The sequence below is a fragment of the Xenopus tropicalis genome, chromosome 8, assembly GCF_000004195.4.
Source record: "Xenopus tropicalis strain Nigerian chromosome 8, UCB_Xtro_10.0, whole genome shotgun sequence".
Taxonomy (NCBI): Eukaryota; Metazoa; Chordata; class Amphibia; order Anura; family Pipidae; genus Xenopus; species Xenopus tropicalis.
In genome coordinates, this window is record NC_030684.2 from 87897674 (window position 1) to 87920866 (window position 23193).

General features: G+C 37.0%; 1 protein-coding gene across 6 annotated transcripts in view; it reads left to right on the top strand.

The window, feature by feature from the left end:
* unc79 (unc-79 homolog, NALCN channel complex subunit) overlaps nucleotides 1-23193 on the top strand; it is a 92183-nt gene that overhangs the window by 11070 nt on the left and 57920 nt on the right. For 3 of the 6 annotated variants that reach the window (XM_012969401.3, XM_031891384.1, XM_012969397.2), the window contains 14 exons: nucleotides 3310-3507; nucleotides 6137-6232; nucleotides 8081-8136; nucleotides 9045-9174; nucleotides 9735-9799; nucleotides 11852-11940; nucleotides 12291-12331; nucleotides 14172-14200; nucleotides 15216-15451; nucleotides 17145-17316; nucleotides 17414-17644; nucleotides 19074-19264; nucleotides 20206-20329; nucleotides 20790-20930. In XM_012969401.3, coding sequence (XP_012824855.1) covers nucleotides 3310-3507; nucleotides 6137-6232; nucleotides 8081-8136; nucleotides 9045-9174; nucleotides 9735-9799; nucleotides 11852-11940; nucleotides 12291-12331; nucleotides 14172-14200; nucleotides 15216-15451; nucleotides 17145-17316; nucleotides 17414-17644; nucleotides 19074-19264; nucleotides 20206-20329; nucleotides 20790-20930 — 1799 coding nt within the window. Of the gene's footprint in view, nucleotides 1-3309; nucleotides 3508-6136; nucleotides 6233-8080; nucleotides 8137-9044; nucleotides 9175-9734; nucleotides 9800-11851; nucleotides 11941-12290; nucleotides 12332-14171; nucleotides 14201-15215; nucleotides 15452-17144; nucleotides 17317-17413; nucleotides 17645-19073; nucleotides 19265-20205; nucleotides 20330-20789; nucleotides 20931-23193 lie in introns of those variants that run through there. The other 3 variants (XM_012969402.3, XM_012969399.2, XM_012969404.3) reach the window with 2 other exon arrangements.

A 23193-nucleotide genomic window follows, 5' to 3' on the forward strand; every position in this document is an offset into this window, starting at 1 on the left:
CAAGTAAACATAAACAGCTGAATGGAAAAGAACTTCATTACATCAGGTGAACTCCTCACCAAGCGACAGTTAAAATCATACAACACCCTCGAAAAAGAATATGACCTTCCAAACAAAGACAACAGGATTGTTCAAGAAACTGTATTATGGCTTGGAAAATCCCTATTAAATGCATTCTTAAAGAGAACCTGGTCCCTTGGTATATGAGGTTATAGCTTATTCTATGCAAAAAGATATTCTTGTGCTGGTCATTTGATGTCTACTAAGATTAACTTGGCTGAGAGTATTGTCTACTTATATGTTTAAATTTGTTATTGAAATACTTTTTTTTTTACAGTTGTTGAATGTTAAATGACGAACTAACCAGCAATCTTTTCCACTCCTCATTGTATCCCAGTGATTTTCACCACCCTGCCCCACACCTTGTAAAAGGCTTTTATATTTAACTCAATAAATTAACACAATAAGGTATTCCTTAAGGTGCTAATAAATTAAGTATACTTTCCTTTAAAATTAATGGACTTACTATGTGCAGAGCATGCTTTTTTCTATATATTTTGATAGAGGTCTTTTAATTGCTTGGACCCTTATTGAACTATAAGCAAAGATAAACAAACACAGGGACATATAAATTGCGTGTACCTAATATTCCATCTCTGTGCAACTGATGGAGTGTCTACAGAATGTGATGCAAGAATGTGAAAACTAACTATATTGGGTGCAGCAATGTAATAGAGTAAATTTTGTTATAGAACATTGTTACGAAACCTTAAGTTCCCAGATATTGCTGGACTGCAAATTCCAGCTTTGGTTAACCCCTGATTACATCTTAAACAATGCTTTGATTTGTAGCCCATCTAGGGACCACAAATGAAGCAACACTGTAATATATAAATCATAGACAGCCACAGGAGGTCCTCTGCACTCAAAATCATAGACAACAACAAGAGGCCCTCTGCACTCATTATCAACATCGTCCTTTTTTTTGCTATAGTTTATACAGGAGCAGTGGCAAGCTCTTTGTTGTATCTCCCACCCTTCCTAGCTACACTCAGGTGATCCCAGTAGAGGCAATAAAAGGGTATTTTTAACCTTGAAAGCAAGTAAGTTGCAGGTAAAACTCAGTCCCTTTGTTAAATGTAAATTGAAGCACTAGAATTCTTAATGAATCAGACAAAACTGAGTGTAGGACTGGCCTGACCAGGGATGACTTTGACGTGGTTGAGCAGTTTGAAGAATATTGTTCAGAGGACCTTTTGTTGCTGTCTCTGAATTTTGTGGTCACATCCTCATTGCTCCCCCGTCCAATGGTTTAAGATTTAGTAGTGAACACAACTTCCCCTTGTTTGCTATACTTTAAAGAGAAAATTGTGCAACATTTGCATTGACTACAAGGGTCCGAAGGATCAACTGTGTTAGCTAAGAAAGTCATTTTAAAGAGATTTTCAGGCTTTTTATGGCACTTGCCTGGAACCTTTATATTGTGAATGTTCTGGCTTTGGGATACAAAAAGAATTCACGTATTTCCAAGAGCTTTTAGAAGGGCATATTTTTAAACATGTGTAAAAAGAACACCATTGCTGTAAATGAAACAGTGCTGCCGTTGTACATCATGTTAAATATTGTGTAGTAATGTAATGCTTTAGCTAAGAGTAATATTTCTGTGTAAAAAAGACTTGGCTGGACCATTGAACAACTCACAACACTATCCCAACCTACTAGGAATAACGCAAGCATTATTAAAAATATGGCAATAGAAAGCCACCCAGGGGAGGCTAACTCAATTCCTAGTAAAACTCCATCCCACAAGTAAACATAAACAGCAGAAGGGAAAAGAACTTCATTACATCAGGGAACTCCTCACCAAGCTCACCAAGTTAAAATCATACAACACCCTCCAAAAAGAATATGACCTTCCAAACAAAGACAACACCTGCTGCAGAAATTCCTAAAAACTAATGAAACACAGGACACACCCCATGAAAAACCCTGTGCAACAAAACCTTGTGCTCCAAAGGTAATCTCAAGAATCTATAATACACTATACCAGGACATGTCACAACAGCATATCTGCAAAAAGAGGAAAATAATATAAACAGCTTCCATTATCCAGTTGACACAAAATAGCAGTCATGCTATACTGATTCTCAAAATGTACCAATCACCTGAAAAATCAAAGAAAAATCCTGTACTGTTGGGTAGCAATGAGCGAATTTGTTTGGAAGGTTTTGCTGCAAAAAAAATGCCAATAGATTCCAATTGCTGCAAAAATAAGGTCCCATGTTTAAAAAAATTAATGCGGTAGCTGTGAAAAAATTACCATTGGCTTTAATGTGTTTTACATGACACCAGAGGTTCTACACAAAATGTATGCTACTAGCTGCTTGAGAGAATGCAACAACAAAGAAGATATGACTGTACCCCAAAATGAATACTTTTTTGCAATCAACACAACAGATAATGCAACAGGCAAGGATACCAGTAACACTGACTTTACAACTGGCAATACTGAACATCTGCCTAGATCTAAAAAAAACCTCCAAACTACAGTATGAAAAATGGGGCAGACTTAACCTAACCAAGATGGAAAGAGTCAGCAATGCTTATTGAGACTAATGGAAATACTGAAAAACAATCTACTTCCCAAGTACTATCTAGCTGCCACCATATGAAGGCAAATACAAATAAAACAGACTTAACCCAAACTTACAACAATCTCATAGTGAGCAAATTCTCACATTGCAAAGACTACAACCATGCACACCCCTGAACCCACCCCCAACCAATCCTTCTCCCCACTTCCCACTCTTGATCACTTCCACTATCTCTCATCATACTCTCTCCAAATACTGTTCTACCTGCTACAATAACTGTTACAGTTTAACTTACCTGTTATGTCAATGCAGAGTGGGATTCTTCTCAAACCATTACTTGTGTAATATGCTTAAAAGCCAAATAAAAATGTGAAGTTATATACATATATTTAGCAGTTTAATATCAAAGTGTTAAAACTGCCATAAAATACTTTAAAAAGTGTGCATAAAAAATAACACTTCTTACACAGTGCTTTACATCAGAAAACATCCACGCAATTTATATTCATGAAAGAATTGATAAATAAAATATTGCTGCTTATGTTTGCCCCATTTAATTTATCAGATTATATTATTTTAGTGTGATAACATAATGGAATTCATTCAGCATAATCCATAAAAATAAATTTCACAACTTTTTAAATACACCATTAGTTCTTAATTGATTATTTAATTTATTGCCATGTTGTATGACAAAGCTCTTGTTTTTTTTCAGATCTTGGACAATCTATATTTTATACAACTACATGTCTTTTACCATTTTTGAGTGATGATATTTTGAGTACTTTGCCCTATACAATGATTTCAACTCTGGCCACGTTTCCTCCATTTCTGCACAAGGATATTATAGAATATCTCAGTACTTCATTTCTGCCGATGGCTATATGTAAGTCTGTGGAACCAAATGAACAAGGTGATTTTTATCTGTATTTTCTCTAGACAGGTTGTAAATGATTTTTTTACCTTTCTTTCTTACATTAGGGGTCATTTAATATGTTCAAGGCAGGGCAGAAAGAGCAAATATCTTTGTTCCCTAGATGAGTACAGCCCTGCCTGTGTTTGGCAGCACTGTGTTTATCAGGGTCGAGCTGGGGAAAGCACATATTTCCCCCTCCCACATTCAGCTCCTGCTTGTCATCCAGACACACAGGATAGAGGGGGCTGGTGGGTGGTAAGGACAGTTCACTTTGCTCTGCAAATATCTGGCAAGATTTCAGCCAGAGCCTGCTTAGAAATGCTTTCTGCATGAGCTCTAAGGGACACATGTGTTTGCACCCCTTAGTGCTCTTGCACTTCTGTTAGGGTTCTTTATAAATTACCCTTATTGTCTGTTTTTTCTTTGCAACAAGAACATTGTCCATCACACTGGGGAGGTGCCTCAAACCATGCAGCAGTGATGCCTCAAACCATGCAGCCAGTTAGGGGAGGGAAATAAAAGGATGCTACTAATCATCTTTAACTGTAGTTATAAAGCTGGTATCTAGTAGACTCTTAACCTAGACTCTTAACATTGTTATATGGTTACAATATTGTCCTTGGGGTGTCTTTAAAATAATCCAATTGCTATTAAAACCACTGTTAAACGTCAACTTAGCCATCATACTTTTGCTGGATACATGGAGTGCTAGCTGGATAGGTATATATAGGTAGCAGATCATATACTATGGGGCTGATTTACTAATCCACGAATCCGAATCCGAATGGGAAAAATTCAAAATTGGAAAACGAACATTTTGCGACTTTTTCGTATTTTTTGCGATTTTTTTTGTCGCTGTCACGACTTTTTCGTAAATTGTTGCGACTTTTTTTCATAACCATTACGACTTGCGCGAATTGTTGTGACTTTTTTATATTGAGCGCTCGTAAATGGCGGACAAAACTTTCAGACTTTGCATGATTTTGGAAGCCTCCCATAGGACTCAATGGCACTCTGCAGCTCCAACCTGGCCCAAGGAAAGTCACGATACCAAAGCTTGAATGAATCTGAAACTTTCGTACTCGGCACGACGGCTATGAAAAAGTCGCGACAATTCGCGCAAATCATAATGGCTATGAAAAAGTTGCAACAATTTACGAAAAAACCCGCAAAATACCGATCGTTACGAAAATAATGCATTCGGACGCATTCGGATGCCTTCGGAGCGTTCGTGGATTAGTAAATGTGCCCCTAAATGTACTGAGACCATACCATAGCAGGATATATAACAGTACAGTGAAACCTTTTGTGCAGCTCATGGGTAAATAATTTTGATAATCTCTTCTTATGTCTGTAAAGACATTTGCAGATTTATGTCTGGAATCTGCTCAGAATAAATCTAACTGGACAAGCTGACATGCCCCCTGTCCTTTGCCAGCCATCTAATCTACATGTCAGCAAGATACAGTAACTGTCTTTCCTGCCTTCATCTGGTCCTGTGCTAAGTTTTGCCTACCACATGTATAGCTGAATTCATTAATGATCTGTTTGTCTGAATGGGCAGATTAACCAGTGTGAATTGGTCTTTTTAGGACAAGTCCTTGTTTTAACTCCACATACAGTGTTCATATTCTTAATTATTTTTAAACCCTGTTTTGTTGATGGTGTTTCATGTGAACCTGTTGTAGAAGAAGTAGACCCATGTTATGGCTTGGAACAGTTTAAACTGTATCGTGTATGTGAGGTGTGTTGAACAGTTTTTTTGCATTCGTTTACACATTTGCATTTTACATTCCAATAATTTGTAGTAGAAAAGCTACTATACATATTGTAAGACTATTTATAGAAAATAGCTCAAAACAGGCAGGCAAAATCTAGGCATACAGAAAATGGCAGCCTATAAACAATGAAAATGTAAATTCCAAGTGGGTTATTTAATATAAGGTACATAGTTATGTAAGGTCTGGTAACCCATAGCAATAGATAAGCAATTAATTCATAGGTAGCATTAACTGGTCAGCTGATTTAACACTGTGGGTGACTAGAAGTGGAAAAGTGTTGGACCTAGTTATATATTATCTCTATAAATTACATGTGTTCTCTTCTGACATCCTCCCACCCCCAAACAGGTGAGATCAGAGGGCAATGGTAGCAGTGGCTTCTAGATTATGCTGAATTCTGTCTTAGCTTGTACACTTATTTGCATATGTATAGCAGTACTGTAATACTATATAATAAGGGCAACTCTATTGCTTACCTGCCCTTCAGGCCTCTTCAGGTCTTACCTGTAAGATGCAAACTTAGAGATATATAGGAAGCAGGGTATCTGAAACCCCTATCCCTGATCCTTTGTTGAGGTTTGCTATGTATTTGTAAAAGTGGACTTTAGGGTATACTGGAGCTGCTTTTGTATTTTTTCTTAGGCCATGCTGGTGCCGTTTTGAATAAAAATATACAATGTAATATACTAATAAGAACTTGCTTCTTGCTAAGAACTGACTTGACTGTCATTTTATAATATAACCATGCCTTTTAAAATGTAACCAACTGCAGAAGTGTGCACGTTATTGGGGAGTTACAGTGTCCTGTATCAAAAAGGGAAAATGTATGTTTTTTTGTGTTACAGTAGGCTCCAGTCGAAGAGAGGGGGGAGTACCTGCACATGTCAACCTTTCTGCTTCTTCCATGCTTATGATAGCAATGCAGTATACTACAAATCCTGGTTAGTTGATATAACTGAACAGCACTTCTTAGGATTGAATGTAAATAATTGGGTTAAGTATTAAAGAGATACTGACACCAGAAAGTAAAATTATTTTTTTTTACATCTATCATAGCAATGTATTTGCATGCTATTTATAATTTTGCCATAAAAGTATTTGCCTGATACTTTTACATTATCTATCTGATCCTCTGTGATCCTCTATAAGGAGGCTGCCATATTTGTGCAGCAGGAGTCCATTAGCATTAGAAGCTATAACTGATAGGTTGGCAAAACAGTCAGGTTTAGGAACTCCAAATAACAGTTACTTATAAAAGCAGCTCTATCAGCAAAACAAAACAAAACAAAAAATAAGCCACCCATAGCTTTTTCTTAAATTAGAATATCAAAAGCACATAAGGCGGATCCTCTGCTGGCATTTGCTTTGTTGGCATAAAACTGGCCATACGCGTTCAGATTTTTATCTCCCTAACAACCAATTTCAGTGCGATCCAGCAAATCCATAAAATTATGGTAAGGTTAGTGGGCTCCGACATTGGTCAGAAAATCAGCCGGGCAGGTTGTTAACAGTGAAATTTGCCCATTGTCCAGTTGTTTGCAGGACCAAGCAGGTAGCTTTCCTAGCTTCAGCTATATGATATCTCTTGAAATGGTCTTTTCATTAATGGGCCAACCGTACTTTTAATCTATTGTTTCTGGATAAAGTTGGTCCTACATTAATGAAAAAATCTTTTAAAAATTTTAATGTCTATTGCCAGCCTAAAGTGGACCTGTCACCCTAGGAAATAATTCCAATTTCTTCTCTATTGTGTTTGTTAAGCAAAATTAACTTAACATACTATATAAATGATATCAATCTTGTTTCCTTGAGTCTTGGGAATATACAATCAGAGTCAGCAGGCAGCTGCCATTTTGTGGGCACTGTTATTAAGGCAAGCTTTGTATCACCCCAAAATCTTGTGTATGTGCCAGAATGGGGGACCTGATGCCCAGGCCCAAGCACTGGCTACACAATTAGATGGTGAGGAGGGAGGGGGAATGTGAGGGCTTAATGGAAAGTTTAAGTAATTGTCTGCCCCGCCGTGACAACACAGTAGGTACATTAAAAGATTATTGCCACAAATTAATGCAAAATGTAATTTTATTTTTATAATTGAGTCTGTTGATTCTGCATGTCTGAACTTATTACCTCCATTTTAGTGTAGCCCTAAAGAAATTCTTTCCTTTGACAAATTGCCGATCCTGCAGTAGGCCAATAGATACCATATCTAGATGCTGTATCTATAATACCAACCTCAAGGTAGGACTGCTGCTCTTTTGCGAGGATGGAATCTGCATGTTCCTTTTTCAACTTGTTTATAAAGTAATGTGTTTTCCTTACTAGTCTAGTTGCAACACATCAAATTCTGATTTTATGCACAAGCATTCCTTTTCCTTGAAATGTAAGGAAATCTATGTTTGGTTAAATCAGTTAGGCAAAAGAAATCAGAGGTGTCCATCATCTATTAAGCACAGCTGCGCACATAATATGAAGCAGAACAAAGGGCTCAAGAAAAGTTTTTTTTTCTAAAGATAACTCCTTCTTACTGATACTTGTCTTCATTTCATTATATTGGTAGTTGTGGTGCTGGGTTGGGTGATTAGATAACCCCTTTAATCAGGGGAAAAATAAGAGTTGCATGTCACTGGTTATAATTTTAATATGGTTGCTCTTTCGTGTAAAGGGAAATGTGTGCAATGTATCTGCCTTATGAAATCATATTATTTGAAAACAAATACATACAGTATATTTAACTCAAAAAATCCACACATTATGTGATTTTCGTTATTTTCTTTATTACTCCACAGTATATCACTGTCAGCTGCTGGAATGTCTAATGAAATATAAACAAGAGGTGTGGAAAGTAAGTATACATTGTGTATTTGTGCCTTATACTTTCCACACTCCAGAAAAGTTAATGGATTTATTAAGTGCCTTTTAGAAAAGAATACCTGTAGATATACGACAGTAATGAAATCAACAAAATCCTTGCGACTTACTGCTTATAAGTTGTCTCCACCTCAGGCAGCTATTGTGTACTGTTTTGTCTTTCCAAGCTGTATAGATCCCTTTTAAGGCAACATACAACAGTAAGTGACAGACCAGAAAGTCTCATTATCAATATTACACCAACTGATTTTAAACACTTGTTTTTACTGTTGCGTTTATGGAATTTAAATGCTCAATTGTCCAGTTTTCATATAGAGGTGTCATTGTGACACAGATCTATTATAGAAAATGATGATCTTTGTTTTAAAAGCTTCCCATGTTTGTTTTTTAGATCGAGCTAGTATGCAATTTATTTATTTTTTATTTTTAATTATTTAAAAAAATGATTTAATTTTTATTGGATTTTTTCAAAATAATAATTCTTTTTTTTTTTTTATTTGAAATTATTTTATTAACGGACAACCTATTGATACCTAACACTCTCATCTGTACCTCCTTACTGTGTGGAAGAACACTAGTAGTTATCATATTATGAAGCAACCAAACACGGAATGGTAAAAAAGTGATGTGAATAAAGTTAACTAGTGGGTTTGAGAAGGTAAACATTGCATTTCTGTGCCCAGAAACTGGTATTGTATTTGTAAGCTCTTTTATTTATCTATGTCTAGTTCAATGTTCATATCACTATAGATGGGAAATGAATTTACAGTGCATCTATTAATATCCAGTGGCATATAGTTCATTACTACCTTCCTTGTTCAATCTAACACATTGAAAAAAGTTTATTAAACATTGAGAACATATTTTTACTTTCACTTCCAGGATTTGCTTTATGTAATAGCCTATGGGCCTTCACAAGTAAAGCCTCCTGCTGTCCAAATGCTGTTTCATTATTGGCCAAATTTAAAACCTCCCGGAGCAATAACTGAGTACCGAGGCTTACAGTACACGGGTAAGTGAATGACTTGTCTTGTCCCATGTCCCACTATTACTAACTAACAATCTAATTTTTTGCAAGTTTTGCTTTTAGTATACTGCTTATACATAAATATGAAACACCTCTCATTTTATATAGGTGCAGTGCAAGTGCTATGGGGCACCCCTTTGAGCGCAATAAACTTAGCACTTGCTGTGAACCAATAGCAAAGAAAACTGCACTCTGAGCATCTGTTGCACAATATATTTGGTGCAGGAGGGTGCACCTCCTAAATGACTATGCTTTGAGGGGTACACCTACTTATAACTCATGTACTACAGATGAAATTATAACTTCCAAAGTTATGTCTGACAACAGTAATTGCATTAAATGGGTGGGTAGTTGGGTAATTATGGATAAAAAGCATTGAACTTTGCAACTGTTTTTGCACTTAGCCCCTAAGTGATCAATTAGCACTCAAATGTAGAATTATGTTGTTACTACAGTGTGAACAGAATTCAGAAAAAATATCCAGAGCTCACTTTCCCTTTAGTTTCTTGTATCACCCACTCAATAACAAACAATATATTTTACAGCTTGGAATCCAATTCACTGCCAACATATAGAATGCCACAATGCCATCAACAAGCCAGCAGTGAAGGTACTGTCCATCTTTAGTATATCCTTTTAATACGTAATGTTAACTTTTATCATTTTACATAACCTGAAGTAAAACATAATAAAGTTACTGAAACTTGTTGGTCAGCGCTATATCTTACCAAAAGACTAGCTTTTAAAAGGATGCTGCCATTATGCTCTCCTTCAGCTCAATCAGCTGCAGTCAGGGACACAAAAAGACTTCTGCAGCTTCTCTTTCTAATCTTCTGGGTTTGTTATTAGCTGGCTGCCATCATCAGATACAAATCAATTAAATTTCACACAAGCACATTATGTATAAAATTTGGTTGAAGAAGAAAAAAAATGCTAAAGTAGGGTAATTGCTTTAAGGGTGACCTGGGATAGAGAAAAAATAAGAGCTCTCACTACTTCGTGCTGGTGCAATCCTTTGTTTATTGAGCTTTTGTCAGGTACATGAAGAAATTAGGTGTAGACCCCTTGAAACATTGTTCTGTGTGGCATAACTGGCTCAATAAACAAAGGATTGCACCAGCAAGAAGTGGTAAGTGCTGTTACTTCTTTCTCTAACCAAGTGCATGGTTCTGACGTGGCAATACGTCTAGAAGTCTGCTCCACTGATAAATGAAGCATAGAAAAGGGTTGTGCTTCCCAAGTGCATGGTTCTGATGTGGCAATACGTCTAGAAGTCTGCTCCACTGATAACTGAAGCATAGAAAAGGATTGTGCTTCCCAAAAAAAGATTCTTGTATTAAAGGGTAACCTATCATCCATATATTCAAATAAACGTTAAACACAAGTACCTGTTATACAGGTGTTTAAATCTCAGCGGTTAATCATATCACCTGCCCAACCTCTATGCCTCAGACACAGCAATCACTTTCATTTTAATTTTGTACTTCGCTAATGTCACTGTTCTCCTCACATTCCCCCTCTCTACAAACAATCTGTAATTGAGTAGCATGCGCATCTGCATCATGCCGCTCATTCTGGCACATACTGTATACACGATCTTGCAGTGATGCAAAGTGCACTCCAAATGGCACCTTCCTGATTTAAATAATTTATATAGTCCAGTTTTAGTTTATTTTGGTCAGCTAACATGATAGTAAATTGGAATTATTTTATAGGGTGACAGGTCGCATTCAAAATTCACATCACCAGAGACAACTTTAAACTTGAATAAGGCAGGAGGCTCAGTAAAATTGTATGAAGCTGAGAAATCTGTAAACCTAGCCAAGATGAAACCTCAAAAACAACTTTAATTTTTGCAGCTGCTCTTTTGAGCCTTTGGGTATTATATCAAGGTGGCAACCATCACTGCAGTTCTCCAAAGGCTGCATGTAAGACTTGCAGATCAAAAGGTTATGTTAAGGGATATGTTAAGGGTATCTAAAACTCATTTGAATATATAACACTTGCACAAAAAAAACTTTAACATTTGCAGAATGTGGTAGGCAGGAGGGATGTATTAGCACAGTATTAGCACATTAGCACTCCAGTAGAGTGTCTCAACCTATAGACAGTTGGAATATATTGTTTTCTAAAAATCGCTCTTGCAAAGGTAAAGGCTCTTAACATTTCCAGATTGCTGAAGTTAGGTGGTGGCCAGGACCGCATATTCTGTCGGATTGTTTACTACTAAGTTATGTTGTTGGCCTAAGTCATTCATTTCCAAATTCCAGTTTCCAGTTGGCATATCTTCAGAATATGTATCTTACATGGCTTTAAAATGTACACATTCCAGTGGTAAGTAACATAATTAAGTAAAAATGAGAGAGAAACATAAAATATAGAAGAAAAACAATGTAACAACTGTGAAAGGAAGAGTAACTACATGTAGTAGATAATGGCTTGTCATTGCTTTAGCCATTCAGTTGACTTCAGTGGGTTATACCAGGTCTGAGGTAGTGTAGAATAATGTCATAATTATAGGTTTTAGTTGAGCATTAAAGAAAATACCTTTATAAATTCTGTGATTAGATATATTCTATTGTGTTCTGATTTTAATAACCCATACTGTAAAATTATGCATATTGCAGTCTCTGTATTGTAAGTGGTGTGCCTGCTTTTGCAGATGTGCATAGATGCCTCCCTGTCTGTTGCTTTGGGGGATAAACCACCTCCATTGTATCTCTGTGAAGAATGCAGCCAAAGAATTGCAGGGTAAGTAAAACAAGACCCACTCATTAACTTCAACATATATGTTCTATGGCTATGCTGACTCTCTGATGAGTAAAAAATGGACTTTCCCCAACAACCTCACCCAGGCAGTGGCTTACTGGAAGTATAGCTAGAGCTTCCTGATCTAGACTGTATGCTGGTATTAGAAAGGCCCAACATTCTTTTGTACTTGCAGGAAGTGCTTATATTTTTTGTTATATATACAATCTATTGTAATAATAACAACAACAACAAGGATAACTATTATTATTATTTAATTTTTTTAATTAAGCATGTTGATCTGCTATGGTATAATGATTCACTACAGAGTTGCTTGAATTATTGTTTTCCAGGGACCATGGTGAATGGTTGATTGATGTTCTCCTGCCACAAGGTACATTTATTTTTAAAGTATAGTGGTTAGAACATAGGAAAAGCATGTAGTTATACTGACAGGATCCAATGCAGAATTGTATTATTTGTATTATTATTATTCTGGCACGAAGGTCACATAAAGAAATGTCAGTGTTAGTTTCATTGCAATAATAACAGTAAAACAGTAAATAGTTAAGCAGTCTTTTTTAATATATTCCAGCAATCAACACACAATAGTATAATTTAGCAGTGGCATAATAAAAGCTTTTTAATAGGATGCAAAATTCTTGATGTCAGGCTATAATTGTCTCATTAGTGCCATTAGAAAATCTTTATTGATAAGCAGTGATAAACAAATCTGTCCTGTTTCACTATGCTGAAAAATCTGCAAAAACTGCTGAAAAATTGGGAAAACGCATTTAGGTCCACACGCAACAAATTTTACACTTGCAACATTTTTTACAAACAACTTTTTTTTTACTCCAAATGCATTAAGGTCAATGGGCATTTTTTGTATCAGTGACATTTTTGTTGCAGTTTCACAAAAAAATTACCCAATGGCAAAATGTGGAATTTCGCTGTGAATCCATACCTGCTGAAAAAATTTGCTCATCAATATTGATAAGTGAAAACAACAAGTAAATCTAACATTGCTTAATATTGTTGCATTCAGTTATATAGCCCAAGACTGCAATTAAGAAGGGCCTGAGATCCTCAGGTAGTCTGGCTGGCCAGTCTGATCCCTAATTTAGTCAGGGGTTTGCTAATACATTTTTATGTCTTGTTCAGTGGGAGTATTCATACATTTTAGATACTTTAGATGTAAACATGCATTTCCTTGCATTAATGATTATTTGCTTTGATAAGATTGCCGGCTTGTTACCACTGCTAACTGCCAGGAAAACATTTTTAGAAAAGTGTTAAGAAAGAGGAGAAAAATTATAAAACTTCTGGGAATCGTCATGGATTCAATTCAGTTCAGTTATTATAACTATGCTCCAAGATTTAGTGAGGGCATTTCTTTACAGACTTCATTTAAGTTTTCATGAGATACGCTTTTCTCATTGAACTGAGTCTGGTTCTGTGTTGAAAGCCACTTAATATGATACAAAGTCATGCAGCTTTGCTTGAAAAAAACGAGTAGATCTGTTGCATTTTTGTCCTGTCTAGTGTTGCTGTCTATTCATGTTGGACTGGGGTGTCCAGGGCCATCCCAAGGGCCCCCACCCCAGTTGCGCACACCATACCTTACACTTCTGGCAAGTCTTCCTTGTTGCACCCTCCCGCCTGCATGCATGCCACGTTGCTTTTATTTGTGGCTGGTTGAAGTGCACAACTTTCAGACAGGGGAAGGAGCCCACTGGGTTTTTCCTTGGTGTGCTGCCAGCCCAGCCCGACCACTCTTTATGTTCACCAGATGTCAAGGCAACAGAGGGAATGCAACTGTATGGAAGCAAATCAATGGATTTTTTTTTTATAGAATCATAGTATGATACACACAAATATATAAATGTATGTATTGATCTTTCAGTAAATATTGAATTTTTACACTGAAAAGATAAATAAATAAGTATTTTTTTAGAGATGAACTTTACTATTATATTTGGGTGCTTATAGACAGGACAGGCAATAATGAAACATAAATGTTTTCATTTTGACCTGCTACAATATCTGACTTGTATTCAAGCCAAGCCTATCTAAAAAGATTACATATGGTGCTATTCTGTTGCACTAGGGGAAACAAAGCTAAGGCACCACATGAAGCATAGAAACAGTAATTATCTCAATAAAGATATTATGTATTTCTTGCCTCTTGGAATCGATTCTCTTATTAAGTTTCATGTACATATCTTATGCAGCTGAAATATCAGCCATTTGTCAGAAAAAGGTAAGATTGATCACAGATGTGTTGTGAATGTTTCCATCCACTCATGATGTGCTGTATATGTGTGTGATCTTTTTCATTGTCATTGGTGCTTCACAAACATAAGCCTCATCCTGACACAATAGGAGATATGATAGCTTTCAGGGGTAAATGTAATCCTAGTGTTGTTGTGAACTGGGTCATGCTGTTCATTATCATAGGTGGATCTGTGCTGTACCATTTTTACAGGCCATGGCTTTATGTATGTTATTTGAACAAAACAAAAAAAAAAGTAATTTAATGTCTAAACTATGTCTAAATTATTGAACCTTTGGGCTCATTGCTCATACATTCCAATTCCTGTTAGTAGTGGCAGACCTTAGTAATTTACTCCTAGGGGTGATTTCCCCCTGTCTGCATTCGATAGTGCCAGCAGCAGCCCCAGATCCATTATTATCGTCGGAAAACATGCTCAAAAACATGCTAAAAAACATCTGCCTGCCATGCCAGATGTTTTACTCTTAATTTAATATATTGTAATTTTTCTATCAGCCATTGCCATGTATTCAGTAAGGCTGTTCCATGTAACCACGACAATTCTTACTGTTGACAAGGGGAATGTAGTAAAAGGCAGGTAGATAAAACAGTAGGTAGTAGAAGACAAAAATCCGGTTCTAGGTGTATGTACCTAATTCAATTTACATAATTTCTACTCTTTTCTTTTATAGTACAGAATTAATATTTACATTACCCAAAACTTCTGCTTCAATACAGTACATGTATTATACCTTAAGCTCTATAATACACAATATATATATATAAATATATATATAAAAATTATAAATTGAGGTTTCTCTTTGTAATTACTCAAGACTTAAAGGTAGGATGGCCATGTGACAAGGACATAACCCATAATTGTTGTAAGGCAAATTAAAAAGGAAAGGAATATATCAGAGGAAATATATTGATGCTTTGCACAGCACTGCCACACCTGTTGCACTGGGGCTAAATGCTTATAATTGATTGCTGTTCATTTCAGAACTGTAGCTCTCACGTTCGGAGAGCTGTGGTCACTTGTTTCTCAGCGGGATGCTGTGGTCGCCATGGTAACAGACCTGTGCGTTACTGCAAAAGATGTCATTCCTACCACCATAGCAATGAAGTAGGAGCCGGGGCTGCAGCAGAGACTCATCTTTTTCAGACCTCGCCCCCTCCAATCAACACTCGGGAGTGTGGAGCAGAGGAACTGGTGTGTGCAGTGGAAGCAGTAATTAGGTGAGATATTTTGCCACTCAACCCTAAACTTATTTATTTATAAAACTGGGGTAAGGTACAAAATGCAAAGAGCTTTTTTTTCTCTTTGCCTCATTTACCCAGTTAACCCAAGGAGATAGTAGTCTGCCAACTAAGTATATATTATATGACTGTGCTCTTGCCCTTGCACATTTTTTAATCTGATGCAAAACACTGTAGAAGCTCTTAAAGGAAAAGTAACACTAAAATATTTTAAGTGAAAAGCTATTCTACCCTGCACCAATAACTGCCCTATCCTGCAAACCCCTTAGTATTTTGAATGCTTGAAAAGAAAATACCTTTTAAAACTTGGCTTCCTGTCAATTGAACTAAGGTGATACGGCGAAGGAAGGAGCAGGCATCAACTATGCGACGATTGATTGATCGAGTCTAGCCTGACTCCTTCCTATACAGAAGGAAGGCTAGGCTCAGTCAATCGCTCGTTTAGGGACTGTTTTATTAACATTCACAATTGTACAGTGGAAAAATAACTGCAAGTTGAGGCAAAACACAATAACAAACATTAATAAATCTTTCCCTTTACATCTATATGACCAAAATATTTTTTGTGTTACTGCCATATTAAATCTATAATTAAATTTTCAGCCAGTAAAATTCTCATTGGTGAATTTACTTGCATGTGAAATTAACCTTTTTTCTACAGGAAACTAGGAGCATAGTGGAACAGCCTTATGGTTGGGCTAAGAACCTATTTTAACATGGGGTAATATATCAACACTGGGCAATTAGTTATTGGCTTTTTTTCAGCCAGCTGTAGGTAGATCAATGAAAGAAACAATATGATTGCCATGGGTTACTGCCCACAGGCAAATTTGCCCAGTATTGATAAATGACCCGAAACGAATCTTTGTTAAAATGGGTTCTTAACCAAACCATAAGGGTGTTGCACTAGTTTTCTGTAGAAAAAAGGTTAATTCACATGCAAGAAAATCCATCAATGAGAATTTTACTCATTAATATGAGTAATTATAGATTCAAAAGAATTCACCAATGAGAAGGCTATGTTCCAGCACCATGTCATTCACCTTGCCCTTATCTTACATACAGAGATTATTATGCCATTTCTGCTTTATAAGTAACACTGTAATGAAACATGTGATAAAGGACATACTTGTTCAGTGCTGGGAAAAAATGTGTTTATTAATTCAACTTAAATTTCAAAAACAAACAAAATGGAGCCAGATTTACACAGATCCTCACTGGAGGATTCTTTTGCATTTTTAATGCTTGTGCAATATTTCTATAAGATTACAGCTCCCAGCATGCCTTAATCTTGATAATATGTTACATTATTCTAGAGTTTGTAGTAGAGCAACAACTATGGGTTGTTGAGCAGTGCACGTCAGCAGTGTTTAGATCTCCTTAAAAATTAGGTTTTTAATGATTTAGTAATTGTGAATGGATAATTTTACTTGTATTTTGACTTAGTAGAACCTGGAATGTAACCTGAAACCTTGTGATATAGAGTGGATGGACACATTTACATTTAATTGTCTGTGCTAGTGTTTGATTGCTTTATACAAAACAAAAACAGCAGGACATCAAAATTAGTGGCATTCAGGCCTTCAGTGTAAGTTGTAAAACCACTTTTGGGACATGAAAAACAACATTTCTTACTACATCAATCATCTCTGAGGTGTTTCCAATTTTACAGTTTGCTGAAGGAAGCTGAGTTTCATGCTGAACAGAGAGAATATGAGATGAACCGCAGGAGGCAAATGGGCCTTTCCTCTTCACATCACTCCTTAGACAATGCAGATTTTGATAACAAGGATGATGACAAACATGATCAGCGCCTATTGAGTCAGTTTGGCATTTGGTTTTTGGTAAGTAGACATTTTGCTCTTGATAGGAGAGAGATTTATTCACTTTCTAAACAGTAAGGAGGAAAACTTCTCATAAACTGTTTTTCTTTTATGTCAGGTGAGCCTTTGTACTCCCAGTGAAAACACCCCTACAGAAAGCCTGGCACGGCTGGTCAGTATGGTCTTCCAGTGGTTTCATTCAACAGCTTACATGATGGATGATGAAGTAGGAAGTCTTGTTGAGAAGCTGAAACCCCAATTTGTTACTAAATGGTTGAAAACTGTGTGTGAAATTCGATTTGATGTCATGGTTATGTGCCTACTCCCCAAGCCAATGGAATTTGCCAGGGTAAAGATTCAATTTAGAATTTTTAAGTCTGGGCTACAGTCATCAAAAGCAAAAGTTTTTACTTGTACATGAATACAATGCTTAACATTATGTAAACTCATTGCCAAATCATTCTGTAGAAAATGGTTTGCTTTATTTTTAAAAAGCTTTTATTATTTTTGCAACAAACAAGTTCTGCCTTGCTTTATGGCAGAGATTCACTCAGAGTAAGAGCAATAGAGGCAGGCAACTCCATCACTTGCCGTGGATCTGAAAGGCTCAATTACTACACCATTAGCTTGGGAGGTTTGTGTTTTTAGTTTAACTGTGAATGTGGAATAGATAAAGAAGTTTAACTGAATAAGAGCAAGCAAACCAGTGATCCATTGTGGATAACGGAACCGCTTTTACGCCAATTACTGTATTAAACAACATACTAGAGCTTTCCACAGCAACAAGACTGTAATAAACCATTAACAATTATATTAAATATAACATGGAGTAATTGAAAATGGTATAATTGAATCAAATAACAGGTAACTGGTGCAGATTATTGTGTTTTGGCAAATTTGAAAGAAATAAGTATTTTTGCCTTGCAAGGTAAATTTGGATGCAGGCCTCTGCTGATATTTCTATTTATATTTTGTGGTGTATTAATACTGTGTGAGTTAGTTCCATATTTAGATGACAGTAGATATTCTTGTGGGGCTGGGTGCATTAGGATGGATGCATTGGCAGCCATGTTCAGGAGCTTGTTTGGACACAAGAACCTAGTTCACCTTTGAGTTAACTTTTAGTATGTTATAGAATGTCCTATTCCTAGCAACTTTTCCACTAGTCTTCATTTATTAATTTCATGGTTTTTTAATTATTTGCCACCTTCCCACTTCCCAAGCTACAATTTTATTATTACATTTAATTATTTATCTTTCTATTCAGGCCCTCTCCTATTTATATTCCAGTATCTCAATCAAACCAATTTCTGGTGGCCAGGATATACCACATCGCTGCTGAAATTCCAATGTAAACCATTTTTACATGTAAAAATGTAAACCAACTGCAAATGGTCTTAGTATATCACAGTCTACAATTTAGTAAAAAATAATGTAAGGGTGAAATACCCCTTTCAGTGTCATAACTACCATACAACCATTATACAGGTCTTCTGCATGGTGGTTTTGCCACCCACTGCAAGCCAATAGCAAGCAGGCAGCAATGCATCCATTCTAGAGCAGCTACACTTTTGCACAGGTTGGTAAACGACCCCTTAGACCTTATTCCACGTAATAAGTATTGACCGTTATCAGTTTTAGATTTCTAAATTCTTAGAAAAAGTCTTTTTCTAAGCAAGGGAAAAAACTTCCTCTCTTTATATATGCATTTTTGCAGATACTTTATGGGTTGGGTTTGGTAATGATGTTCTAAGTCTAATTTGTTACTGTTTCCTTAGGTTGGTGGGTATTGGGACAAATCATGCAGTACAGTGACACAGCTAAAAGAAGGTCTAAATAGAATACTTTGCCTTATCCCTTATAATGTAATAAACCAGCAAGTGTGGGAATGCATTATGCCTGAATGGCTGGAAGCCATTCGAACAGAAGTTCCAGACACCCAGCTCAAAGAGTTCCGTGAGGTTCTAAGGTTAGTGCAAATCTTTACTTTACCTGCAGAAGGGTTGATAATATTACAGTCTTATTATTATCAATATTGTAAGAATGATTAAGGTGGAGTTCTAGTTTTATCTTTACAGGGTAAAAGAACTAGGGATGCATTGAATCCTGGATTCGATTCAGGATTCGGCCAAATCCAAGATCCTGGCCAAAGCAAGTCTGAACCCTATATAAAGAAAAAAATTGCAGCACTGGCCTTTTCCTTCTCCATGCTGGCAATTTCCTACTGTGTTTAGATTGAGTTCAGTATTCGGCCGAATCCCTTGAGGAGGATTTGGCTGAATATCAAATCAAAGGGTTCAATGCATCTCTAAATAGAACATATGCTTTTACTACTTCCAGTGGACCTCCACAGCTGCAACATTGATCCAAAACTTCTCTGTCAGCAAAGTGGATGATTATGCTGGAAGTTTTTTTCTGTTTCATTAAACAGCTGATAGAATAACCATATTGGACATTGCTAAATTACAAAACATACCACCAAGACTAGATGTGTTTTTAAATGACCTATAACGAGCATCCATGTTTATTTAGAAGAGAAGTGGCCTTAAGTTCATCAGACACATTCAATTTGTTGTAAAGACCTTTGTTAAACAAGAAACACTGCTGTTCAAAAGTTTGCAATCACCAAGAAAGTTTGTGTTGTTGATAGAACAGCTTAGAAATATGATGCAATTTGCACCATCAAGCACTGACCATAGGGTTAACATGACTTTTTAAAAACAGATTGCTTAGTGATTTCAAACTAATATAAATAAGGTAACACAAACAAGAATTTTGCTGTAAAAAATTCTGCCTATGCCTACTGGAGGATTTACACAGTTGTGAAATGACAATTCCATTTTGTTCAATATCTGTTTATGCCATTGTTTTGCAAGTAGAGATTATATTGTCATCTGTTTGATTTTGCAGCAAAATGTTTGATATTGAGCTTTGCCCACTGCCATTTTCCATGGAGGAGATGTTTGGATTCATTAGCTGTCGCTTTACTGGGTATCCATCCTCTGTTCAAGAGCAGGCATTGCTGTGGCTTCATGTAAGTACAAAACCCTGTACACGGAAGACCATGACTGTTGTAGAATAAATGAGCCATTATAAAGGTACACTAAGGTGTAAAGTAATTCCTAATGGACAGACAATGAAAAATCCACAAGGAATTATATAACCCCTGACAGCCTAAAGTATACAGGGAACATCTATGTGGAATAGATTGAAGGTCTGAAAATCTTTCAGATACCTGTTGTTCTTTAGTTCCTATTGATCTGGGTTTGTTAGTTGTAGCTAAGCCTTACAATTTTTGTGTACAGAATATATTAATGAGTTATATTTATGATAAATTGGTTTTGTTTTGGATACCTCAGTTTTAATTCCTATAAAAGCATTTCAATTGTTTAGAAACTAAAAAGTACAAATGCATAGACTCAAATTGGTTTATAATGTACGCTCTTATAATATAACAGATATGATGCAATAGGTTTCCTTTATACTTTTTATAGGTGCTGTCTGAGTTAGACATAGTGGTTCCTCTTCAGCTGCTCATAAGCATGTTTTCTGATGGAGTCAATTCAGTTAAAGAACTAGCCAATCAACGGAAGGTTCGCGTCAATGATCTGGCTGGAAACATTGCAGGCCACCGGGTAAGCAAAGCTTTAATTGTGTATCATCATTGCCCATCTTCTGTAATAACTGTTAGGTGGTTTATGCCATACTCTGCCTGTCCTATGCTGCCTGTGTGTGCCATACTCTGCCTGCCCTATGCTACCTGTGTGTGCCATACTCTGCTTGCCCTATGCTGCCTGTGGGACCTGGCAGGGGTTTGTTCTAGGAGTTTGTTAGCAGTTGGAAATAGTCATTAAATGGTTGCTGTGCTATCCACAGGGAAGGAGGAGGCAAATGGATTTAAGGGTGTGTCTTAATATGATATAATATTATTCTTTCACATATGAATAAAGGGTGATGTCCCTGCAGTGAGCACTAACCATTTGGGTTTTTGCTGCGCTTCCATCATAAATGTGGGTATGGTCTTGAAAGCTTTTGTGATAACATGGGTGTTGTTTGAAGTAGGTGTGGTTTAAAAAAAGGGGAGTGGTCAAAACTGGCTTCCATTAGCAGCCCTCCACCATATAGGCTAGAAAAATTCTGGCCCTCGGTACCACAGAAGTTGGACAGCACTTTTATGTAGTAAAAGGTGCAAAGTTGTCTAATCACCTCTAGCAGGTAGTATTTACTAGTCTCCTGTTGCTATGGGTTACTGCACAAACTATCTTGTGTTACATATGGGAAGTAAGAGTAGTAAAGAAATATTTATGAAATTTTTTTAAGCAAATAGTAGAAGTGCTGTTCTTTATAGAACTGCTTACTTTTTTATCTAAAGAGTTTTTGGGAACTACCAGAAGCACACACTTTTTGTAGTAGTGGGGCATTTATCACAGTTACATACCTCCCAACATTTGAAAAATGAAAAGAGGGACAAAAACAATTTTTGACCATGCCCACTTTGTGGCCACGCCCCAATTACCACACCCCATTTTTAAAATTAATTTTTAAAATAGTGCCCCCGATGGCCCAATAGACAGCACCCCCATAGACAGTGCCCCCATACACAGTGCCCCATTTGCCCCCATAGACAGTACCCCCATAGACAGTGCCCCCAATTGACCCCATAGACCATGCCCTCAATTGCCCCACAGACAGTAGCCCCCATACACAGTGCCCCCATAGAAAGTACCCTCCATACACAATGTCCCCATAGAAAGTGCCCCCATACACAGTTCCCCCATACACAGTACCCCCATACACAGTACCCCCCATACACAGTGCCCACCATACACAGTGCCCACCATACACATTACCCCCCATACACAGTATCCCTCCTTACACAGTGCCCCCCATACAGTGTCCCCCATACACAGTACCCCCCATACACAGTTCCCCCATACACAGTACCCCCCATACACAGTGCCCCCCATACACAGTAGCCCTCCTTACACAGTGCCCCCCCATACAGTGCCCCCCATACACAGTACCCCCCCATACACAGAGCCCCCATACACAGAGCCCCCCATACACAGTAGCCCTCCTTACACAGTGCCTCCCCATACACAGTGCCCCCCATACACAGTGCTCCCCATACACAGTAGCCCTCCTTACACAGTGCCCCCCCATACAGTGCCCCCCATACACAGTAGCCCCCCAATTGCCCCCATAGAGAGTACCTCCAATAGAAAATTCCCCCCATACATAGTGCCCCCCATAGACTTCTTGTGGCTCCTGCTGCCATGCATATAAGGCTTAAGAACAAACCACACAATCTGCAAGTAGAAAATGGAATTACCGTCATATTAACTACTGGCAAAAATAGTAGATACTGTTAACCATGTTAACATTTTTAAGGGCCCTCGTGCCCCAAATATTTTTTAGAGATGAAGTTTTGCACATATTCAGGTATGGGATCCCTTATACAGAAACCAGTTATTCAGAAACCTCTGAATTAAGGGAAGACCATCTCCTATAGAGTAAATTTTCAGCAAATAATTCCAGATTTTTGGTATAATAAAACAGTACCTTGTACTTGAACCTAACTAAGCTACATGAATCATATTGGGTTTATTTAACCTTTAAATGAGTTTTAGCTGTCTTAAAACATGGTAATTCAAATTACAGAATAATCCCATATCCAGATAACAGGACCTATATCTGTAAAAATGCACAATCCCCACTTTATGGCAATATGTTAGAAAGGTCTCTAGGTGGTGCTGTTTGCTTTTGTACTGTGAAAATATCAAGCCAAGCTCTTTGTTAAGCCGACTGGATCCTGTTCAGAATCATTTATTTTTTTGTTTGCTTCTGAAATCAAAACTATTGTTGTAACTATGGTTATACAAAGAGTACATATTCTTT